Source organism: Carcharhinus amblyrhynchos, chromosome 12, assembly GCF_965287045.1.
Source record: "Carcharhinus amblyrhynchos chromosome 12, sCarAmb.v2.hapA, whole genome shotgun sequence".
Classification (NCBI taxonomy): domain Eukaryota; kingdom Metazoa; phylum Chordata; class Chondrichthyes; order Carcharhiniformes; family Carcharhinidae; genus Carcharhinus; species Carcharhinus amblyrhynchos.
This window is the reverse complement of record NC_137335.1, coordinates 89,589,477-89,609,662: the sequence shown is the minus strand read 5'-3', so window position 1 is coordinate 89,609,662 and position 20,186 is coordinate 89,589,477. Positions and strand designations below refer to the sequence as shown.

General features: G+C 46.8%; 1 protein-coding gene across 1 annotated transcript in view; it reads right to left on the bottom strand.

Annotated features, from left to right (window-relative positions):
• The window catches only part of LOC145350494 (basement membrane-specific heparan sulfate proteoglycan core protein-like), a 56,917-nt gene that overhangs the window by 34,497 nt on the left and 2,234 nt on the right, over positions 1 to 20,186 (bottom strand). Inside the window, exons 2-4 of the mRNA XM_080199694.1 lie at positions 19,447 to 19,776; positions 15,237 to 15,581; positions 12,641 to 12,988 (exon numbers count right to left, since the gene is read on the bottom strand). Of these exons, the coding sequence (XP_080055820.1) occupies positions 12,641 to 12,988; positions 15,237 to 15,581; positions 19,447 to 19,776 (1,023 nt within the window). The remainder of the gene's footprint in view (positions 1 to 12,640; positions 12,989 to 15,236; positions 15,582 to 19,446; positions 19,777 to 20,186) is intronic.

The following is a 20,186-nucleotide window of genomic DNA, read 5'->3' as shown; positions in this document are numbered from 1 at the left end:
TGGTGACTAGTGGACTGCCCCAGGGGTCGGTGCTGGGGCCTCAGCTATTTACCATTTATATAGATGATCTGGAGGAGGGAACCAAGTGTAGGGTGTCAAAATTTGCTGATGACACCAAGATTGGTGGAACGGCAAATTGTGCAGAGGTTGTGGAGAGTCTGCAGAAGGATCTAGATAGGCTGGGCGAATGGGCCAGGAACTGGCAAATGGAATTTAATGTTGGCAAATGTGAGGTTGTCCACTTTGGTAGGAATAATGGTAGGAAGGACTATTACTTACGTGGCGAAAAACTGCAGCAGGCGACGGTGCAGAGGGATCTTGGGGTCCTTGTGCATGAGTCGCAAAAACCCAGCCTGCAGGTGCAGCAGGTGGTCAGGAAGGCAAATGGGATGCTGGCCTTCATAGCGAGGGGGATTGAATATAAAAGTAGGGAGGTCTTGCTGCAGCTGTATAGGGCACTGGTGAGGCTGCAGCTGGAGTACTGTGTGCAGTTTTGGTCGCCACACTTACGCAAGGATATTTTGGCCTTAGAGGGAGTGCAGAGGAGGTTTACTTGGCTAATACCAGAGTTGAGGGGGTTGAACTATGAGGAGAGGCTGAATAAACTAGGCTTGTACTCGTTAGAGTTTAGAAGAATGAGGGGAGATCTCATTGAGACGTATAAGATGATGAATGGGATGGATAGGATAGAGGTGGAGAGGCTCTTCCCGCTCAGAAAGGACAGTAGGACTAGTGGGCACAGCCTCAAGATAAAGGGGGGGCGGTTTAGAACGGAGTTGAGGAGGAACATCTTCACTCAAAGGGTGGTGAATCTCTGGAATTCTCTGCCCGTTGAAGTGGTGGAGGCTGCCTCGCTAAATATATTTAAGACGCGGGTTGATAGGCAAGGGGATTAAGGGTCATGGGGAGAGGGCGGGAATGTGGAACTGAGACACGACAGATAAGCCATGATCTTATTGAATGACGGGGCAGGCTCGAAGGGTTAGATGGCCTACTCCTTTGAGTGAAGAATTTCTTCCTCAACTCTGTTCAAAACCGTCCCCCCTTTATCTTGAGGCTGTGCCCCGTAGTCCTACTGACCTTTCTCATCTTATACGTCTCAATGAGATCTCCCCTCATTCTTCTAAACTCTGACGAGTACAAGCCTAGTTTATTCAGCCTCTCCTCATAGCTCAACCCCCTCAATTCCGGTATCAGCCTAGTAAACCTCCTCTGCAATCCCTCCAAGGCCAAAATATCCTTGCGTAAGTGCGGCGCCCAATATTGCACACAGTACTCTAGCTGCGGCCTCACCAATGCCCTGTACAGCCGCAGCAAGACCTCCCTACTTTTATATTCAATCCCCCTCGCTATGAAGAGACATCTGGAGGGTACATGAATAGGCAGGGAATAGAGGAGCAGGCTTGATGGGCTGAATGGCCTTCTCCTGCTTTGAATTTGTGTGTTTGTGTGTAAATCCTGAAGGATGTGTTTTGATGAAAGGCCACAAATTGGAAACATATAAAATCCCGATGGGATTGGACAGGCGAAATGTGGGAAGAATGTTCCCGATGTTGGGAAAATCCGGAACTCGGGATCACAGTCTAAGAATAAGGGGTAAGCCATTCAGGACTGAGATGGGGAAGAACTCCTTCACCCAGAGAGTTGTGAACCTGTGGAATTCTCTCCCACAGAAAGCTGTTGGGGCCGGTTCGTTAGAAATGTCCAAGAGGGAGCTGGACACGGCCCTTGTGGCTAAAGGGATCAAGGGGGATGGAGAGAGAGTGGGAGAGGGACACTGACAGTGCGTGATCAGCTATGATCATATTGAATGGTGCAGCAGGCTCGAAGGACCGAATGGCCTAATCCTGCAGCAGTTTTCTCTGTTTCTATGTTACCTCGCTCTGTGTGTGCTTCCAGAGCTACTGAGTATTTCCAGATAAAAGCAAAATATCACGGATGCTGGAATCTGAAACAAAAACTGAATGTGCTGGAAAATCTCAGCAGCTCTGACAGTATCTGCGGAGAGAGAATAGAGCCAACATTTCCAGTCTAAAGTCAGCTCTGACAAAGGGTCATCCAGACTCGAAACATTGGCTCTATTCTCTCTCCACAGATACTGTCAGAGCTGCTGAGATTTTCCAGCACATTCTGTTTGTGTGGGAATATTTCCAGAATCCCGCAAATCTCATCAACATTAGAATCTGTGCAGTCGGTCAGGCTGCCCCGTGATAAGGGAATGGGATTGGGAGTCGGGGGTGGGGGGCAATCAGGAGGGAGGGGGGTTGATCGGGGGGGTGGGGGGGCAATCAGGAGGGTGGGGGTTGATCGTGGGGGGTGGGGGAGGGGAGGGGGGAGGAAATGAGCAGCAAAGACAGAGATGTTTGTGATCGGGTGGAGAGTTTCCTGCCTGCTGCTTGTACCAGTGATGACTTTGTCTTGTGGTTTTGCTTTCAGTTGTGAATGCGCGTCACAGCGGAGTACTCTGTGGCACTCTCAGCAACTCTTACTCTCGGCTGGTTTCTGCTTTGACCCTGGAACTGAAGCTCGGCATAACTACACTCCCCTTCACCGGCCTGGAATCCAATAGAAACATTCATCACTAAATATTCTCCAAACGCAACAAAGGAACCTCTCTGTGAACAGATCGAGTTATTTTTAACTGAATGGTTTCTTTCTCTCTCTGGAAGATACTGACGGGCTGTTGGGATGTGCTTTTTATCGACAGCTGCTAATTTGTACAAAGCAAGATCCCACAAAGAGAAATGTGACAGTGACCTGATAATGGGCTGTGATAATGTTGTTTCAGGGATAAATATCACCCAGACATTAAAGGGTGACTCCTCTCCAACCTTCCAAATAGTGCCCCGGGATCTTTTACATCTCAAACACCGACACCACAGAGACTGCAGTGGTTCCAGAAGGCAGCTCACCGCCACCTTCTCAAGGGGTAATTAGGGATGGGCAATAAATGCCGGATCTAGCCAGCAATGCCCATGTCCTGTAAACGGATTGTAAAAATTCCAAAGCCAGTTGAGACAAGCCGCTTTCTCTCCCAACTGGAATCAACAGATTCCATCTTCCTGATCCAAGGCCTATTTGTGTGTTGAGGCTTCTTACAGGAACCTCGACAGGAATCCTTGGGATAATAAATGAATTAAAGAATAGGGAGATAGTGAAGGAAGTTGGAATTGAGGTGGGTGATCAGCCATGATTGTATCGAATGGGATAGCAGGTTCAATGGGCTGAATGGCCAACTCCCACTGTTATTGTTTAGGTTTTAGATACAAAACATTTCCAATTCTGTCCAAATTGCACATTTTATATAAATTTCATACATATTGTGGAACTGGTTCTGTACGTTAAACTCCAGAATATTTCTGTGTTGTCTGGGGCAGAGAGTTGACTCAGTGCAGTTGGAAAGCTGCTCTTCCACAGTAATTACTGATGTTACAAGGGGTGGGACCTGTTAGTTACAGAAAGGGAACTAACCACATTCTCAATAACTTGGTGTTTGGTTCAGAATGAAAACACGAGACTTGCTGAGAGTTTTCACAGGCTGCACACAATCTGAAGCAGCTGCTTCACCTTCAGGAACCTTGGATAGATCCCTAAGGTCAGGTGTTTCTCATAGGTTGGTGTAGACTCGATGGGCCGAAGGGCCTCTTCTGTACTGAATGATTCGATGGTTCGAATATGGGCCGGATTTTAGAAATAACAGCAAAATGACCAGAATAGCTCTCAACTCACACAGAAACCCACAGAAAATATGTAGCCAAATTTACCACCGACCACAAAACCCTGTCGAATAGAAACTGCTAGAATGTTTCAAAAGATAGATTCATAGAGTCATCGAGGTTTACAGCATGGAAACAGGCCCTTTGGCCCCACTTGTCCATTCTATCCCTTTTTTCTAAACCACTAGGCTTTTCCCAATTGCCCACATTTGGCCCATATCCCTCTACACCCATCTTACCCATGTAACCGTCTAAATGCTTATTAAAAGAAAAAATTGTACTCACCTCTACTACTGCCTCTAGCAGCTTGTTCCAGACACTCACTACCCTCTGTGTGAAAAATTGCCCCTCTGGACTCTTCTGTATCTCTCCCTTCTCACCTTAAACCTATGCCCTCGAGTTTTAGACTCCCCTACCTTTGGGAAAAGATATTGACTATGTAACTGATCAGTGCCCCTCATTATTTTATAGACCTCTATAAGATCATCTCCTACGCTCCAGGGATAAGAATCTCAGTCTATCCAGCCTCTCCTTATAACTCAAGCCATCAAATCCCAGTCGCATCCTAGTAAATCTTTCCTGCATTCTTTCTAGTTTAATAATATCCTTTCTATGATAGGATGACCAGAATTGGAATTCCAAGTTTGGCCTTACCAATGTCTTGTACAATTGCCTGAAATTTATTTATAATGGGTGCTTATACAAGTCAATGAGTCATCTTAATGTTGCAATGTGTGAGAGCAAAAGGCAGGGAATTATAGGCCGGTTAGTTTAACGTCTGTTGTAGGTAAAATGTTAGAATCCGTCATCAAGGAGGCAATAGCGAGGCATCTTGAGGGGAATTGCTAGATAGAGCAGACGCAGCACTGTTTCGTTAAGGGGAAGTCGTGTCTGACAAAATTACTGGAGTTCTATGAGGATGTGTCTAGGGCGGTGGATAGAGGAGAGCCGGTGGATGTGGTCTTTCTTGATTTTCAGAAGGCGTTTGACAAGGTACCTCACAAGAGGTTATTGCAGAAGGTAAGGGGGCATGGAGTTGGGGGTAGGGTGTTAGCGTGGATAGGGGATTGGCTATCAAATAGGAGGCAGAGAGTTGGGGTTAATGGGTGCTATTCAGATTGGCGGTTGGTGACTAGTGGAGTGCCCCAGGGGTTGGTGCTGGGGCCTCAGCTATTTACCATTTATATAGATGATCTGGAGGAGGGAACCGAGTGTATGGTGTCGAAATTTGCTGATGACACCAAGATTGGTGGAACGGCAAATTGCGCAGAGGGTGTGGAGAGTCTGCAGAAGGATCTAGATAGGCTGGGCGAATGGGCCAGGAAATGGCAAATGGAATTTAATGTTGGCAAGTGCGAGGTGGTCCACTTTGGTAGGAATAATGGTAGGAAGGACTATTACTTATGTGCCGAAAAACTGCAGCAGGCGGCGGTGCAGAGGGACCTCGGGGTCATTGTGCATGAGTCGCAAAAACCCAGCCTGCAGGTGCAGCAGGTGGTCAGGAAGGCGAATGGGATGCTGGCCTTCATAGCGAGGGGGATTGAATATAAAAGTAGGGTGCTCTTGCTGCGGCTGTATATGGCATTGGTGAGGCCGCAGCTGGAGTACTGTGTGCAGTTTTGATCGCCGTACTTACGCAAGGATATTTTGGCCTTGGAGGGAGTGCAGAGGAGGTTTACTAGGCTGATACCGGAGTTGAGGGGGTTGAGCTATGAGGAGAAGCTGAATAAACTAGGCTTGTACTCGTTAGAGTTTAGAAGAATGAGGGGAGATCTCATTGAGACGTATAAGATGATGAATGGGATGGATAGGATAGAGGTGGAGAGATTCATCCCGCTCAGAAAGGACAGTAGGGCTAGAGGGCACAGCCTCAAGATAAAGGGGGGGCGGTTTAGAACGGAGTTGAGGAGGAACTTCTTCACTGAAAGGGTGGTGAATCTCTGGAATTCTCTGCCCATTGAAGTGGTGGAGGCTGCCTCGCTCAATATTTTTAAGACGCGGGTTGATGGGTTTTTGATGGGCAAGGGGATTAAGGGTTATGGGGAGAGGACGGGACTGTGGAAGTGAGACACGACAGATCAGCCATGATCTTATTGAATGGTGGGGCAGTCTCGAAGGGCTAGATGGCCTACTTCTGCTCCTATTTCTTATGTTCTTATGTTCCTAGAATGTCTGTGTATGTGCAACACGTTGTCAGATAATAAATAAGAAAATATTTTAATTTTCTATCATTCTAATCCTTGATTATTTTCTTCCAGACCCTGTAATAGGCACTGGGTGAGATTTTCCTGGAAATCGGGAAGGGGGGATAGTGGGTGGGAGAAGTGGTGTTGAAGGCGCTGACAGTAACAGAAACTTTCTCTGATGTAAAGTCCAGCAAAAAAAATCAACCATTGACTGAACCCCACAATAAATTGTTGGTGGGGCGACCTCTGATTCACCGACCCCAGCAGCAACTCAGCATCTCGAGGATCGGGCACCCTCCAGTGCCGGGGGCAATGCCAGGGTACTGACCGGGCATGTCCCTCTCCCCCACCCAGGGGCTTAACCTACCTGTGTGGCCCCAGTGGGTTCCCTTCACCCGGTTCACATTGTGTTCAATCGCTGCTGTAAATCTCACCATCGTGACAGGAGGGGAACCTTTTCATGATATTATAATTTATTGAAATGAGGTTCCCTTTTTGGGCGGGCACATCATTACATCACCGGGATGGGGTGGCGAAAATCACCAGTGAGATTCTCGTTTCCGACTCTCACAAGATTTTGCTGTTTGCGCTCACGGTGAATGTGGGCACAGAGTCACAGAAAGTACGTTCAATCTTTGTCCTTATTGCTATCTTTTAAAAATTGATAGTCTGCTGAAACAAGAAGATGGCTGCTACTAGTCACATGAATACATAGTTTGCCCTTTGTTCTGAAGCTCCCCAGGAGGTACAAGGAAAAATATATTTCCTCAGCCTGTGGAATCTCTCATTTCATTGTACAGACCCCCTGTAATCATGAAACCAGGAGACTCACACATCCAAACTCATTGTGCCCACAGAGCTGCTAACGGACTCACAGCTCGGACCCTCCGAGTCCATTTCAAAAGGGGAGCGTGGATGGCCATTTGGAACTGATAAGCTCATCGTTCCAGCAGAGTTAGAGAGTCAGTCGAGACAATGAATTTATGACACAAGACCCTCAGTGTCTGCACACGTGAGGGTGTGTGAGTGTCAGGGTGTGTGTGTGTGAGGGTGTGTGTTTATCTGAGGGTGTGTGTGTGTCCGTGACGGTGTGTGTGAGGGTGTGTGTGTGAGGATGTGGGTGTGAGAAGGTATATGAGGGTGGGTCTAAGTGTGTGTGTGAGTGTGTGTGTGTGTCTGTGCGTGTGTGTCAGAATGTCTATATAAGGGTCTATGCATGAGTGTGTATGCCTGTGAGAGGGTGACTGAGAGAGGGTGCGTGTGTGGATGTGTGCGAGTGTGTGAGAGTATATTTGTGGGAGTGTGCAGCGGTGTGTATGAGGGTGCTTGCGAAGGTTCGTGTGAGGGTGTTTGTCAGGGTGTTTGTGAGGGAGTGTGTGTGGGTGTGTGTGAGGGTGTGAGGGCAGGTGTGGTGGAGAGAGAAGTTGTGAACATTCCTCTCCAGGTTGAAGTTAACTTTCGGAGTTAATGATAACTCGAGTTTCCTGCAGTTTCTTCGGAAATTGGTTCACACAAACCAAAGGATTTGGAAAAGATGCCGCCACCTTCTTCAAAAAGAATTGAAAAGTGCTTCTGCTGACAGACAGGTGGTGTGGGGAACTCAGTGCAGGTTGTTCTCACTCTCCTGTCTGTAACACTGCAATGATTTGTCATTCTTACAGTAATATGGATGGTGCTCCTGTGGAATACAATGTACTGCCTATTTTGGAAGCAGTTTGCAAAGCTGAAGTATGAAAAATACAGTAAAACACAACAGCTGGACGACATTTCCTTACCAAGGCAGAAGAAGCTGCTCCTCGTTTGCTGCACTGGGTTTTATCTAAAAGGAAACACAACGATGTTACTTCCGAATAGATCCACGGAAAGATGGAGCTTTTTAAACTTGGAATGAGAGCGATTGAAAAATGCCCGTGTCACCTTGGGCAGTTTTCTCAGAGTGAAGCTAATGGGGGAGATGGGGATTATTCTCCATCAGCTGCACTGTCTTCAAAAACTCATCATCCAAATCAGAATCTCACTCAACAGGAGGAGGCCATTCTCCCCATTCAGCCTGTACTAGCTCATTAACAGAGCCATTGTGCTTCATCCCACATTCCTGCTTTTTATCCACAATCCTGGAAATTCCTCATCCTCCAGCACTTGTCCAACTCTCTTTTCCCATTATTTCTGGAATCAGCTTCCACCACATTCCCAGCTCGAGTATTCCACATCCCGACAACTCTCATTTCTCCCCAACTGCCCTCTAGACCTTTACCCAGTGATTTGAAATCGATGATCGCTGGTTACTGATCCGTTCACCAGAGGGAATAGATTTTCTCTCTATCAAAACCTCACCATCTTTAAACTCTTTACTGGGTCAGATCTGAACCTTCTCTATCCCGAGGAATCCCTCTGTGAACGGACAATGTGCTCCATCTACAAAGGCATGATCACTACATGCTGGTGACACAGAGGAGGCTGTTCCTTCCTGGAAGTTTCTATCTCTTTGGAGCCACTGGCTGCAGCATTGCCAGACTGAGGGGGTGTTTCACAGTGCAGCGACAAGGCTGGGGGCAGCCTCCTGCCATCTTCATTCTGTAGGATGTAGATTTACAACCTTTCACAGGAAATTCTGTCAGTCAGACAATGAATTGGTCAAATTATTAGCAAGTTAATTACAGCACAAAACTATCAACATCAAAGGGACATCTGGGATTGAGAGTAATTCCTGCCAAACTTTGCAATAATGATTGAATTAGTTTACTTACTATCCACTGTTGCGTACACAGGGTTCTGGTCTCCATCAGGAACCCTAAAGAAATGCCACACATTAGCTTCATTGAGGCTTTACCACAGAACAGCGCTGTAATATTCACACTCTGGGTGGAGATGCAGTTTAGATTTTTCAACATGGATTTCCCATCTGAGTTTTTTATGGAAGATTTCACGGATGAACAAGATCGATCGATTCATTCCTAAATAAACAGAACTTGCTCTAGCAATAACACAAAGAATTTGACCAAAATCAGAAGGCATGCTGGGAAGCTTGATCAGGATGGGTAAATATGATTGGATTGTTTCCTTGTGGGGAGGGTAATGGCTGAAGTAGGCTGCTTACACAGAGTGTCCATTCAAACTGTTCTCACTTGGTCTGAGCATCATGAGGGACGGTGCAGCTAGCGAGACACAGGCATGAAACCAGCGCTCTGATCGAGTTCACTAGGTGGGCTCGGTGGGGAATTATCCAGCACTTATATCCTGAGGGTGATGTTTCGTACTTTAACTGTTCAAACCTTCCTGACTCTCAGCAGCAGTTAGGTGCCTGTTGGTCAGTGCTGGAGTCAGTGTGATGCTGTGACAGTTGGAGATGACTGGCACCAGTTGAGTATCTGGACATGTGTGGCTCTCATCAGTAGCAGGTCACTCCCCGTGAACTGTACGCTACAAGGGAAAAGTTACTCCTCACTAAAAGCAGCAAGTTATAAAATAGTGCCCCTGTCCATTTACAGCAACAGACACAAGATGAATCATATTTACCTTGGTGTGGAGTTCCTTGCTGAACAGAACCTTTTTTTCACAAGATAACCCGTGAGAGGAGCAACGCAGAACAAGACAACCAAGGACAGAATGATAGCCAGGCTGAACACAACGGGATCTGAAGTACAGAGACTGTTGTAGGATGATTCTTCTGTAAAATATCAGAATGTTACACACACTACAGCTTCAGTTTGAGTAATGTACATCGACCGGAATGGATATAAAATCAGACAGAACCTGTTTCCGTCAGTTTCTGCTGAACACATTCGGGTAAAATTGTCCCTTTCATACGGGGCAAGTTAACAGCCTGGAATGAAAGGCCAGTGCCACAGAATGGCTTCTTCCTCTAACATTGTTGCCTTTTTTTATGGATCTGAAAGAAGTCCAAAGATCAGTCGTACAGCAGGGCAGAGACCCCTGATCCAATGGCAGTTTGCACCAATACCAAAGAATCGCAGGGGAACATTCAAAAAAATCCCAGAACTTCCAAACGCTTGTTTGTGTGAAGTTGGGAGGATGAGGAATGATCCGCCTTCCCCTGCCTGTCCACACTCACCAAACCTCACTCACTCAGCAACCATCTCTCCAGTGCTGCACCCAGAGGGATGTGGATGCTCCATTGTTAAATACATTTAAGGCTGGAATAGAGAGATTTTGCTCTGTCGGGGAATTCAGAGATACGGTGACAGAGAGACGGGGTTTAACTGGAGTTGACAGATGCACCTCTGCAATTTCAACCCCAGGAATTAAACTTGAAGTTGGGCACATTTCTTCCATCGACAATGTGCTGAAGTTAGTATTGATTTGGAACCTACATTGTCTGTCTAAAATACAACAAAAGGATGGTGATGCTATCTAAAGTTCGATGTAATTAAAAAAGGCCCAGATAGAGTGGACGTGGAGAGGATGTTTCTACTGGTGGGAGAGACTGGAACTCGAGGGCACAACCTCAGAGTGAAGGAACACTCCTTTAAAACTGAGATGAGAAGGAATTTCTTCAGCCAGAGAGTGGGGAATCTGTGGAACTCATTGCCACACAGGGTTGTGGAGGCCAGGTCATTGAGTGTCTTTAACACAGAAATAGACAGGTTTTTGATCAGTAAGAGGATCCTGGGCTATTGGGAGAAGGCAGGAGAATGGGGATAAATATCCTATCAGCCATGATTGAATGGCAGAGCAGACTCGACGGGCCGAGTGGACTAATTCTACTCCTATATCTTATGGTCTGATGGTCGTATGGTGAGCAGGCAGACAGGGAGCAGATAAAGTTCAACATGGAGAAATGTGAGGAGATACATGTCGGTGGGAAGAACATAAAGAGACAATGTAAATAAGGGTTACAAATCTAAAGGGGACGCAGAAACAGAGGCAGCTGAGTGTGTGAATGTATAATTCATTGAAGCTGACAGGACAGATGGAGAGAGCAGTTAATAAAGCACACAGTCTCCTGGGCTTTGGAGAAGGATTGTAGAAATTAGGACTGATTTCCATGGGGGAGAGAAGGTAGAGAGGAGATTTGACACATATTCAAAACCATTGGAGATCTGACAAGAGATCGGGAGAAACTGTTCACATTGTGTAGGGTTCGAGAACCACAGGGAATCAAAATAAAGCAATTTATCAAAGTGAAATTAAGAAAAAACATTTTCACACAGCGAGTGGTGAGGATCTGGAATGTACTGTCTGAGAGTGTGGTGGAGACAGGTTCAGCAAGAAGTCTCACAAAACCAGGTTAAAGTCCAACAGGTTTATTTAGTTGCAGAAGCCACTAGTTTTCGGAACGCTGCTCCTTTATCAGGTAACTGGGAGCTCTGTTCACAAACAGGACAGATAAAGAAACAAACTCAATTTTCAAAAGAATCTTTGGAATGTGAGTCTTTACTGGTAATCATGTCTTAAAGGTACAGACAATGTGAGTGGAGAGAGGGTTAAGCTCAGGTTAAAGAGATGTGTATTGTCTCCAGCCAGGACAGTTAGTGACACTTTGCAAGCCCTACTTCTTGCCTTCAAACAATTGCACAACCTCAAACAGACAATTGTCTGTAGCAAACTCCCCAGCCTTCAGGAGAACAGTGACCATGACACAACACATCCCTGCCACAGCAACCTCTGCAAGGCTTAATGGATCATCGGCACAGATGCCATCATCTCACGTGAGAACACAACCCAGGTACTCGGTAAACTTGCAACTCGGCCAACGTTGTCTACCTGAAACCCTGCAGGAAAGGATGTCTTGTGGCGTGGTATATTGGGAGGCCGTGCAGACGCTATGACAATAGATGAATGAACACTGCTCAACAACCACCAGGCAATAGTGTTCTCTTCCTGTTGGGGAACACTTCAGCGGTCACAGGCATTCGTCCTCTGATCTTCGTGTAAGCGTTCTCCAAGGTGGCCTTCACAACACATGACAATGCAGAGTTGCTGAGCAGAGACTGATAGCCAAGTTCCGCACACATGAGGACGGCCTCAACCGGGATCTTGGGTTCATGTCACACTACCTGTAACCCCCATGACTTGCCTGGGTTTGCAAAATCTCACTAACTGTCCTGCTGGAGATAATACACATCTCTTTATCCTGTGCTTAACCCTCTCTCCACTCATATTGTCTGTGACTTTAAGACTTGATTACCTGCAAAGACTCACATTCCAACCATTAATTTGTAAATTGAGTTTGTGTCTTTATGGACCCTGTTTGTGAACAGGACACCCACTGACCTGATGATGGAGCAGCCTCCAAAAGCTAATGGCTTGAGTGATCAAATAAACCTGTTGGACTTTACCCTGGTGTTGTCAGACTTCTTACTATGTTTACCCCAGCCCAACGACGGCATCTCCACATCATGGAGACAGATTCACACAGCGAGTGGTTGGGGTCTGGAATGTACTGTCTGAGAGTGTGGTGGAGACAGGTTCAACTGAAGCATTCAAAATGGAATGAGACTGTTATCTGAAGTGGGGAAATGTTCAGGGTTCCAGGGAGAAGGCAGGGGAATGGCGTGAGGGGAGTTGGTCATTCAGAGCGATGGTGAAGACGTGATGGGCCGAATGGTCTTCTCTGCCATTCTGCGATTCAGTTTCTCACTTAGGTCCCTCCAGGCCTGACTTCTGAACCAGCCCAACCTAATTCAATCTTTGGAATGAAGGCCTGGATGAGCACTCTGCCATTCTGTATGCTTCCTTCCATTCCAGGCACACACCAGTCACTCAGCATTGACTTACCAGTGACATTGAGCTGGGTCCCTGCTCCATGGATGTAGCTCCACACACTGCATCTGTACACAGCTGTATCACTGAGGGTCACATTCACAATGGTCAGAATGTAGCTGTTGCTGCCGACATTCCGGGAAGGCTGGAAACGGTGGTGGGAATCCCGGGACTTGGTAATGGTGCCATTCACAAACTGGCTGATCAGCCACTCAGTGTGGTAGCCAGCTCTCTGGTAATGCCAGTGGACATCAGTGTCAATCACACTGGCATTGTACATGGCACATTGTAAGTCGACAGCCTGACCCTCTGGCACCTTGCTGACTGTTGGATACTGCATGAGGACTGGGTCAGACAATGGAGCTGTTAATATTGAGAAAGAAAAATCATAGAACTTGAAACGCAACATTTTAGAAATCTTCTTCTGGTTACAAGAATGATTTGCAGAGAATTTCCTGTAAAATAATTACAGTGTGACCACACACGGGCTGATTTACTGCTGCTAATCCTCTTCTTTACCCCATCCTATCAATCTGGCCTGGATTTTCCCCTTCTGGGATTGTTGGGAATTGGTAAAAAGAGACACAGGGATCCGGAACATATCCCTCCATTATCGACCTGTCCTGCCCCCTTCAGCGACCTGTGGAAATTCATTCCAAGATCCCACTCTTCTTTATAACCCTCAAGCCTCCTCCATGCCCCATCATATCCCTCCAGATCCTCATGCTTACTGCAACTCCATGCCCCTTCCATTGCCCCATGGATGCTCCACACCCACTCTCCCAGTATTCTCCACGCATAGAAGCAATGTTCTACAAGCACGTCTGGGAAATCATTGAAATGTTTCTGAAACTGACACAATGAGCAAAGAGGCTTTGAAATTCTGCTTCAGAAAAAAAACTATTCATCTTACAACCTCAGAAAAGTGTCAAATAAATATTGGCATTCGCGGTGTCAACAGGTAAAGTTTTATTCCTTTTAAGGTGTCTCAACTGTGTTCAAGTATACAAACAGGCATTGAAAAACCACAAAGAAAGAAACTTCTTGAAGCTTCCGAAATGCCTATCATAAATAGGAGCACTTTGCTTCAAACCATGTTAATACTATCTAACTGACTAGCTCCATAGTCAGTTTGGAATTCAGCCAAGCATTCATAATCGGTCCATCTGATAACTCCATCAACAGTAGCATATTAAACAGATAGCCAGACAGTAGTTTCTAGAGATGAAATGGCCTGGCACTTGGTTCTCTTCCTTCTACAAATCCCAGCCTCAATTCTCTTCAGCAGGATGTGGACATTGTTGCCTCAGCTAACGTATGTTCATCATCCCCAAGACACTTCCTATTCCTGCTACCCAGCAGTGTTCCAAACTTGGAACCTCACCCATTCCTCCTCCTTGATCGCAGCCTCCATTGCTTCCCTGCTCATTTCTCATGTCCTACATCATATTCCCAGAAACCCTGAATTCCCTGAATCCCACCCTGCTCACTGCTTTCCTCACCTTTTCCTCTTCACCCACAGTCATACCCGGCACAAAGGAAGATGGTTGGAGCTCAATCATCTCAGCTCCAGGACATCACTGCAGGAGATCCTCAGGGTAGTGTCCTCGGCCCAACCATCTTCAGCTGCTTCATCAATCACCTTCCCTCCATCATAAGGTCAGGAGTGGGGATGTTCATTAATGATTGGACCATTCATTACTCCTCCATTACTGAAGCAGCCTGTTTCTGCACACAGCAAGACCTGGACAGCATTCAGACTTGGGCTGATATGTGGAAGGTAACATTTCCCCACATAATGTGACCTTGCAGCTCCAATAACACTCAAGAAGCTTGACACCATCCAGAACAAAGCCAATGTGTTTGATTGGGACACCACCCATCGCATTAAACATTCACTCCCACCACCATGGACACACAGTGACAGCCGTGTGTACCATCTACAAGATGCACTGCAGCAACTCACCAAGGCTCCTTTAACAGAACCTTCTAAACCCATAACCTCTACCATTTCTGTGCTCTGTGACTCTGTAACTTGATGACTTTGACTCTAAAAGGACAAGGGCAGCAGGCACATGGGGGACACCACCACCTGGAGGCTTCTCTCCCAGATACTCACCATCCTGACTTGGAAATATATCACCGTTCCTTCACTGTCACTGGGTCAGAATCCTGGATTTTCCAATCCTGACAGCACTGTGGATGTACCTACACCACATGGGCTGCAACAGATCAAGAGGTTGTTTCATCACCACCTTCTGAAGGGTAACTAGGGATGGACCCTAACCAGTAATGCCCACCAAGAATGAATATAAAACAGAAACAGCTGGAGACAGCGCTCTGACAAAAAGCTGAGTAAACAAAGGAGAGGGAGAAAGATTAGAAACAAACAGAAATAGAGAAACAGAGAAAATGTCAAAGAATTGAAGACTGAGAAATCAGGAGCGATGCACAATTTTTATTCTTTGATAAAAGTGCATGAGATCACCCAGTCTATTTTCCTAATGTGTTCCCTTTACCCGAGGGGTTTGTGATATTTCTCACATACTCACTTCCCACACAGTCACAAGTGGTCATGACTTCAGGAGATTGTTATGTAAACTGGACTTACTGGTTACATTCAGCTGTGTCCCATTGCCACTGATATCTCCCCACACTGAGCAGTAATAGACGGCAGTGTCACTGGGCTGCACCATGGTGATTGTCAGAATGAAACTGTTATTGGAGGTGTGTCTGGAAGGCTGGAATCGCTCAGTGATACCGGGGCTCCGGTGCATGTTATTCCCTGTATCCTGTGTTAAAACTCTCTCCCTATCTTTCCCAGGTAGCTCCCGGTACCAGTGAACATCAGTGTGTGTCACTGCGGCGTTCCTCACGGTGCACTGTAACCGTGCAGTCTGACCCTCTGTGACACGTTCCACACTCGGAGACTGGATAAGGACTGGAACATTCACACCTTTAAACAGAGGAAAAACAAATCAGTGAGTGAGAGAAATCAGTGAGTGACAGAAATCAGTGAGAGACAGAAATCAGTGAGTTAAATTCCAAGCTGAAGATTTCAAATTGCCGTGAGTTTTTAAAGGGACAGTCCAGGCAGTAGAGTTTCTGTGTTAAAGTGAGAGAGTCTCTGTTCTCCTGATGTTAACATAGAACATAGAACACTGCAGCACAAATAGGCCCTTCGGCCCACGAGTTGCGCCGATCACATCAACACCTACCAATCTATAGACTATCTATAACCCCCAATCCCATTAAACCCCATATACTCATCCAGAAGTCTTTTAAAAGACCCCAGCGAGTTCGCCTCCACCACCACTGACGGCAGCCGATTGCACTCACTCACCACCCTCTGAGTGAAAAACTTACCCCTGACATCACTTCTGTACTTTCCTCCCCGCACCTTAAATCTGTGTCCTCTCTTAGCGACCATTTCAACCCGGGGAAATAGCCTCTGAGAATCCACCCTATCTATTACTCTCAACATTTTATAAACTTCTATCAGGTCGCCTCTCAACCTTCGTCTCTCCAGGGAAAAGAGTCCCAGCTCCCTCAACCTATCTTCATAAGGCATGCCTCCCAGTCCAGGCAACATCCTTGTAAATCTCCTCTGTACCCTTTCAATAGCTTCTACGTCTTTCCTATAGTGAGGCGACCAGAACTGCGCACAGTACTCCAGATGAGGCCTGACAAGGGTCTTATAAAGTTGCAGCATTACCTCCCGATTCCTAAACTTAATCCCTTTATTAATGAAGGCCAGTACACCATACGCCTTCTTGACCACATCCTCCACCTGCGAGGTCGATTTAAGAGTCCTATGGACCCGGACCCCATGATCCTTCTGCTCTTCAACACTACTAAGACTCCTGCCCTTGATAGTGTACTCGTTCATCCCGTTGGTTCTGCCAAAATGGACGACTACACACTTATCCGCGTTGAAGTCCATCTGCCACTTCTCCGCCCAGTCCTGCATCCTATTTATGTCCTGCTGCAACTTCTGACATCCTTCCAGACCATCCACAACACCACCGACCTTCGTGTCATCAGCGAACTTACTTTCCCATCCCTCCACTTCCTCATCTAGGTCATTTATGAAAATGACAAACAGCAAGGGTCCTAGAACAGATCCCTGGGGCACTCCACTGGTGACTGACCTCCATGCCGAAAAAGACCCACCCACAACCACTCTCTGCCTTCTGCAGGCAAGCCAGTTCTGGATCCACAAGGCCAAAGGCCCTTGGATCCCATGCCCTCTCACCTTCTCAAGAAGTCTTGCATGGGGGACCTTATCAAACGCCTTGCTGAAGTCCATGTATACCACGTCCACTGCACTTCCTTCGTCAATGTGTTCAGTCACATTTTCGAAGAACTCAACCAGGCTCGGAAGGCACGACCTGCCCTTGACAAATCCATGCTGACTATTTCTGATCATGTCAAACCTCTCCAAATGCTCGTAAATCTTGTCCCTCAGAAGCCTCTCCATCAGCTTACCAACCACTGAGGTCAGACTCACCGGTTGGTAATTTCCCGGGCTATCTCTGTTCCCTTTCTTGAAAATAGGAACTACATCCGCAATCCTCCAATCTTCCGGAACCTCTCCCGTCTCCATTGACGACGCAAAGATCATCGCCAGGAGCTCTGCAATCACTTCCCTCGCCTCCCACAGTATCCTGGGGTACATCCCATCTGGTCCCGGCGACTTATCTATCTTGATAGAATTCAAAAGTTCTAATACATCCTCCTCCTTAATATCCACATACACAATCTTTTCCATCTTTTAGATAGGGTGGATAGTAATAGCCTTTTTCCTCTGATGGAGAAATCTAGCACGAGGGGGCATGGCTTTAAATTAAGGGGTGGTAGTTATAGGACGGATGTCAGGGGTAGGTTCTTTACCCAGAGGGTGGTGAGGGATTGGAATGCCCTGCCTGCTGCAGTTGTAAATGCGCCTAGTTTGGGGACGTTTAAGAGATCCATGGATAGGTTTATGGACGAGAAGGGATTGGTTTAGGTTAGTGGGTCATTGTTTTGTAACTGGTCGGCGCAACATCGTGGGCCGAAGGGCCTGTTCTGCGCTGTAATGTTCTATGTTCTATGTTCTATGTGTTCTATCTGCTACAAATCCGTAGCAAAATCTCCCAGATCAGTTTCCACTGTGAATACTGAGGCAAAGTACTCATTAAGCACCTCTGCCATTTCTTCTGGTTCCACACAGACCTTTCCCCCTTCACCTTTTATAGGTCCTATCCCTTCTCTTCTCATCCTTTTACCTTTCACATATTTATAGAAGGCCTTGGGATTCTCCTTAATCTTACCCGCCAAGGTCTTCTCATGACCCCTTCTGGCTCTCCTAATTTCCCTTTTAAGCTCCTTTCTACAGTCCTTATACTCCTCAAGATCCTTAACATCTCCTAGTTCCCTAAACCTTTTGTACACCTTCCTTTTCCTCCTGACTAGGTTCAACACAGCCTTTGTGCACCACGGTTCCCGCGAACTACCAAAACCCCCTTGTCTCATCGGAACGTTGTCATGCAGAGCTCCAGACAAACATTCCTTGAATATCCGCCACCTTCCTTCCGTACTTTTCCCTAAGAACGCCTCCTTCCAGTTTATTTGTCCAAGTAACTTCCTGACTTCTTCGTATCTCCCCTTACTCCAGACAAACACCTTCCTAGCCTGCCTGATTTTATCTCGTTCCAATGCAATTGTGAAGGAGATAGAATTATGGTCACCATTTCCAAGATGCTCTCCTACCGAGAGATCCGTCACCTGCCCTGGTTCATTCGCCAGTACCAGGTCAAGTACAGCCTCTCCTCTCGTAGGCTTATCCACGTACTGTGTCAGGAAACCTTCCTGAACACACCTAACAAGCTCCTCCCCATCCAAACCCCTTACCCTAGGGATATTCCAGTCGATGTTTGGGAAATTGAAGTCTCCCATCACGACAACTCTGTTATTAATACATCCCTCCAGAATCTGTTTCCCTATCTGTACCTCAACTTCCCTGTCACTATTGGGCGGCCTATAGAATACACCCAGCAAAGTTTTCGACCCTTTGCTGTTCCTAACTTCCACCCACAGAGACTCTGTAGATAGTCCCTCCACGGCATCCTCCTTCTCTGCAGCCATGACACTGTCCCTGATCAACAGTGCCACTCCACCACCTCTTCTGCCTCCCTCCCTGTCCTTCCTGAAGCATCTGAATCCTGGCACCTGAAGTACCCAGTCCTGTCCCTGAGACATCCAAGTCTCTGTAATGGCCACCACATCACATTCCCAAGCAGCAATCCACGCCCTAAGCTCATCTACCTTATTCACTACACTCCTGGCGTTAAAATATATACACTTCAGCCCCTCAGTCTGGGCATTTCCCTTCTCCACCCCCTGTCTAACCTCCCTCTCATATTGCCTGCAGTCCTCCCCTAACTGGGAGCTAACCTCCTCCGTCGCAGTCTCCCCATCACAATTCCCTCCCCCCATCCTTTCTAGTTTAAAGTCCCCCCGGTAGCCTTAGCCAGTCTTCCCGTTTTTGTGTAACAGGTTGTAAGACTGGTGTGGCTCATTCCTGATTCACAGCAAACACAACACATTTGTGTAAGGAAATGAGTGAAAATATCTGGGATAAGGATATGAGCTGGGATAGCAGGATCAGTGTAGAGTGATGCGTGTCTGAATGGGGAACAGCTCCTATTACACTTCCCAATCTCAGCCTCTCCCTGTTCCCATGGTAACCCCAAACCCCACACATCATCACAAACTCATCTCCAACTCACTCATCTGGAAGAGGTTATTGCTGTGGATTATTGGAATAAAACTCTACTTACTGGTTACATTCAGCAGGCTTCCTTTCCTCGAGTCCGATCCCCCCACTGTGCAGTAATAGACGGCAGTGTCACTGGGCTGCACCATGGTGATTGTCAGAATGAAGCTGTTACTGGAGGTGTCTCTGGAAGACTGGAATCGCTCAGTGAAACCTGCGCCCCGGGTTATGCGGTTCGGTGGTTCATCGAATAAAACACTCTCCCAATCTTTCCCAGGTAGCTTCCGGTACCAGTAAACATAAGTGTGTGAGACTGCGGCGTTCCTCACGGTGCACTGTAACCGTGCAGTCTGACCCTCTGTGACACGTTCCACACTCGGAGACTGGATAAGGACTGGAACATTCACACCTTTAACCAGAGGAAAAACAAATCAGTGAGTGACAGAAATCAGTGAGAGACAGAAATCAGTGAGAGACAGAAATCAGTGAGAGACAGAAATCAGTGAGTGACAGAAATCAGTGAGAGACAGAAATCAGTGAGTGACAGAAATCAGTGAGTTAAATTCTGATCTGAAGGTTTGAAATTCCTGTGAGTATTTAAAGGGACAGTCCAGGCAGTAGAGTTTCTGTGTTAAAGGGAGGGAACAGGTTCTAAGGTTGACCTTGCTGTGTTAGTTTGTTGTTGCTCTGTATACAAAGAACAAAGAACAAGAACAGCCCGGGAAACAGGCCCTTCGGCCCAACGAGCCCGCGCCGCCATTTTAACATGACCAGTCCCCCCTTCACCCATGACCTTTATCTGTG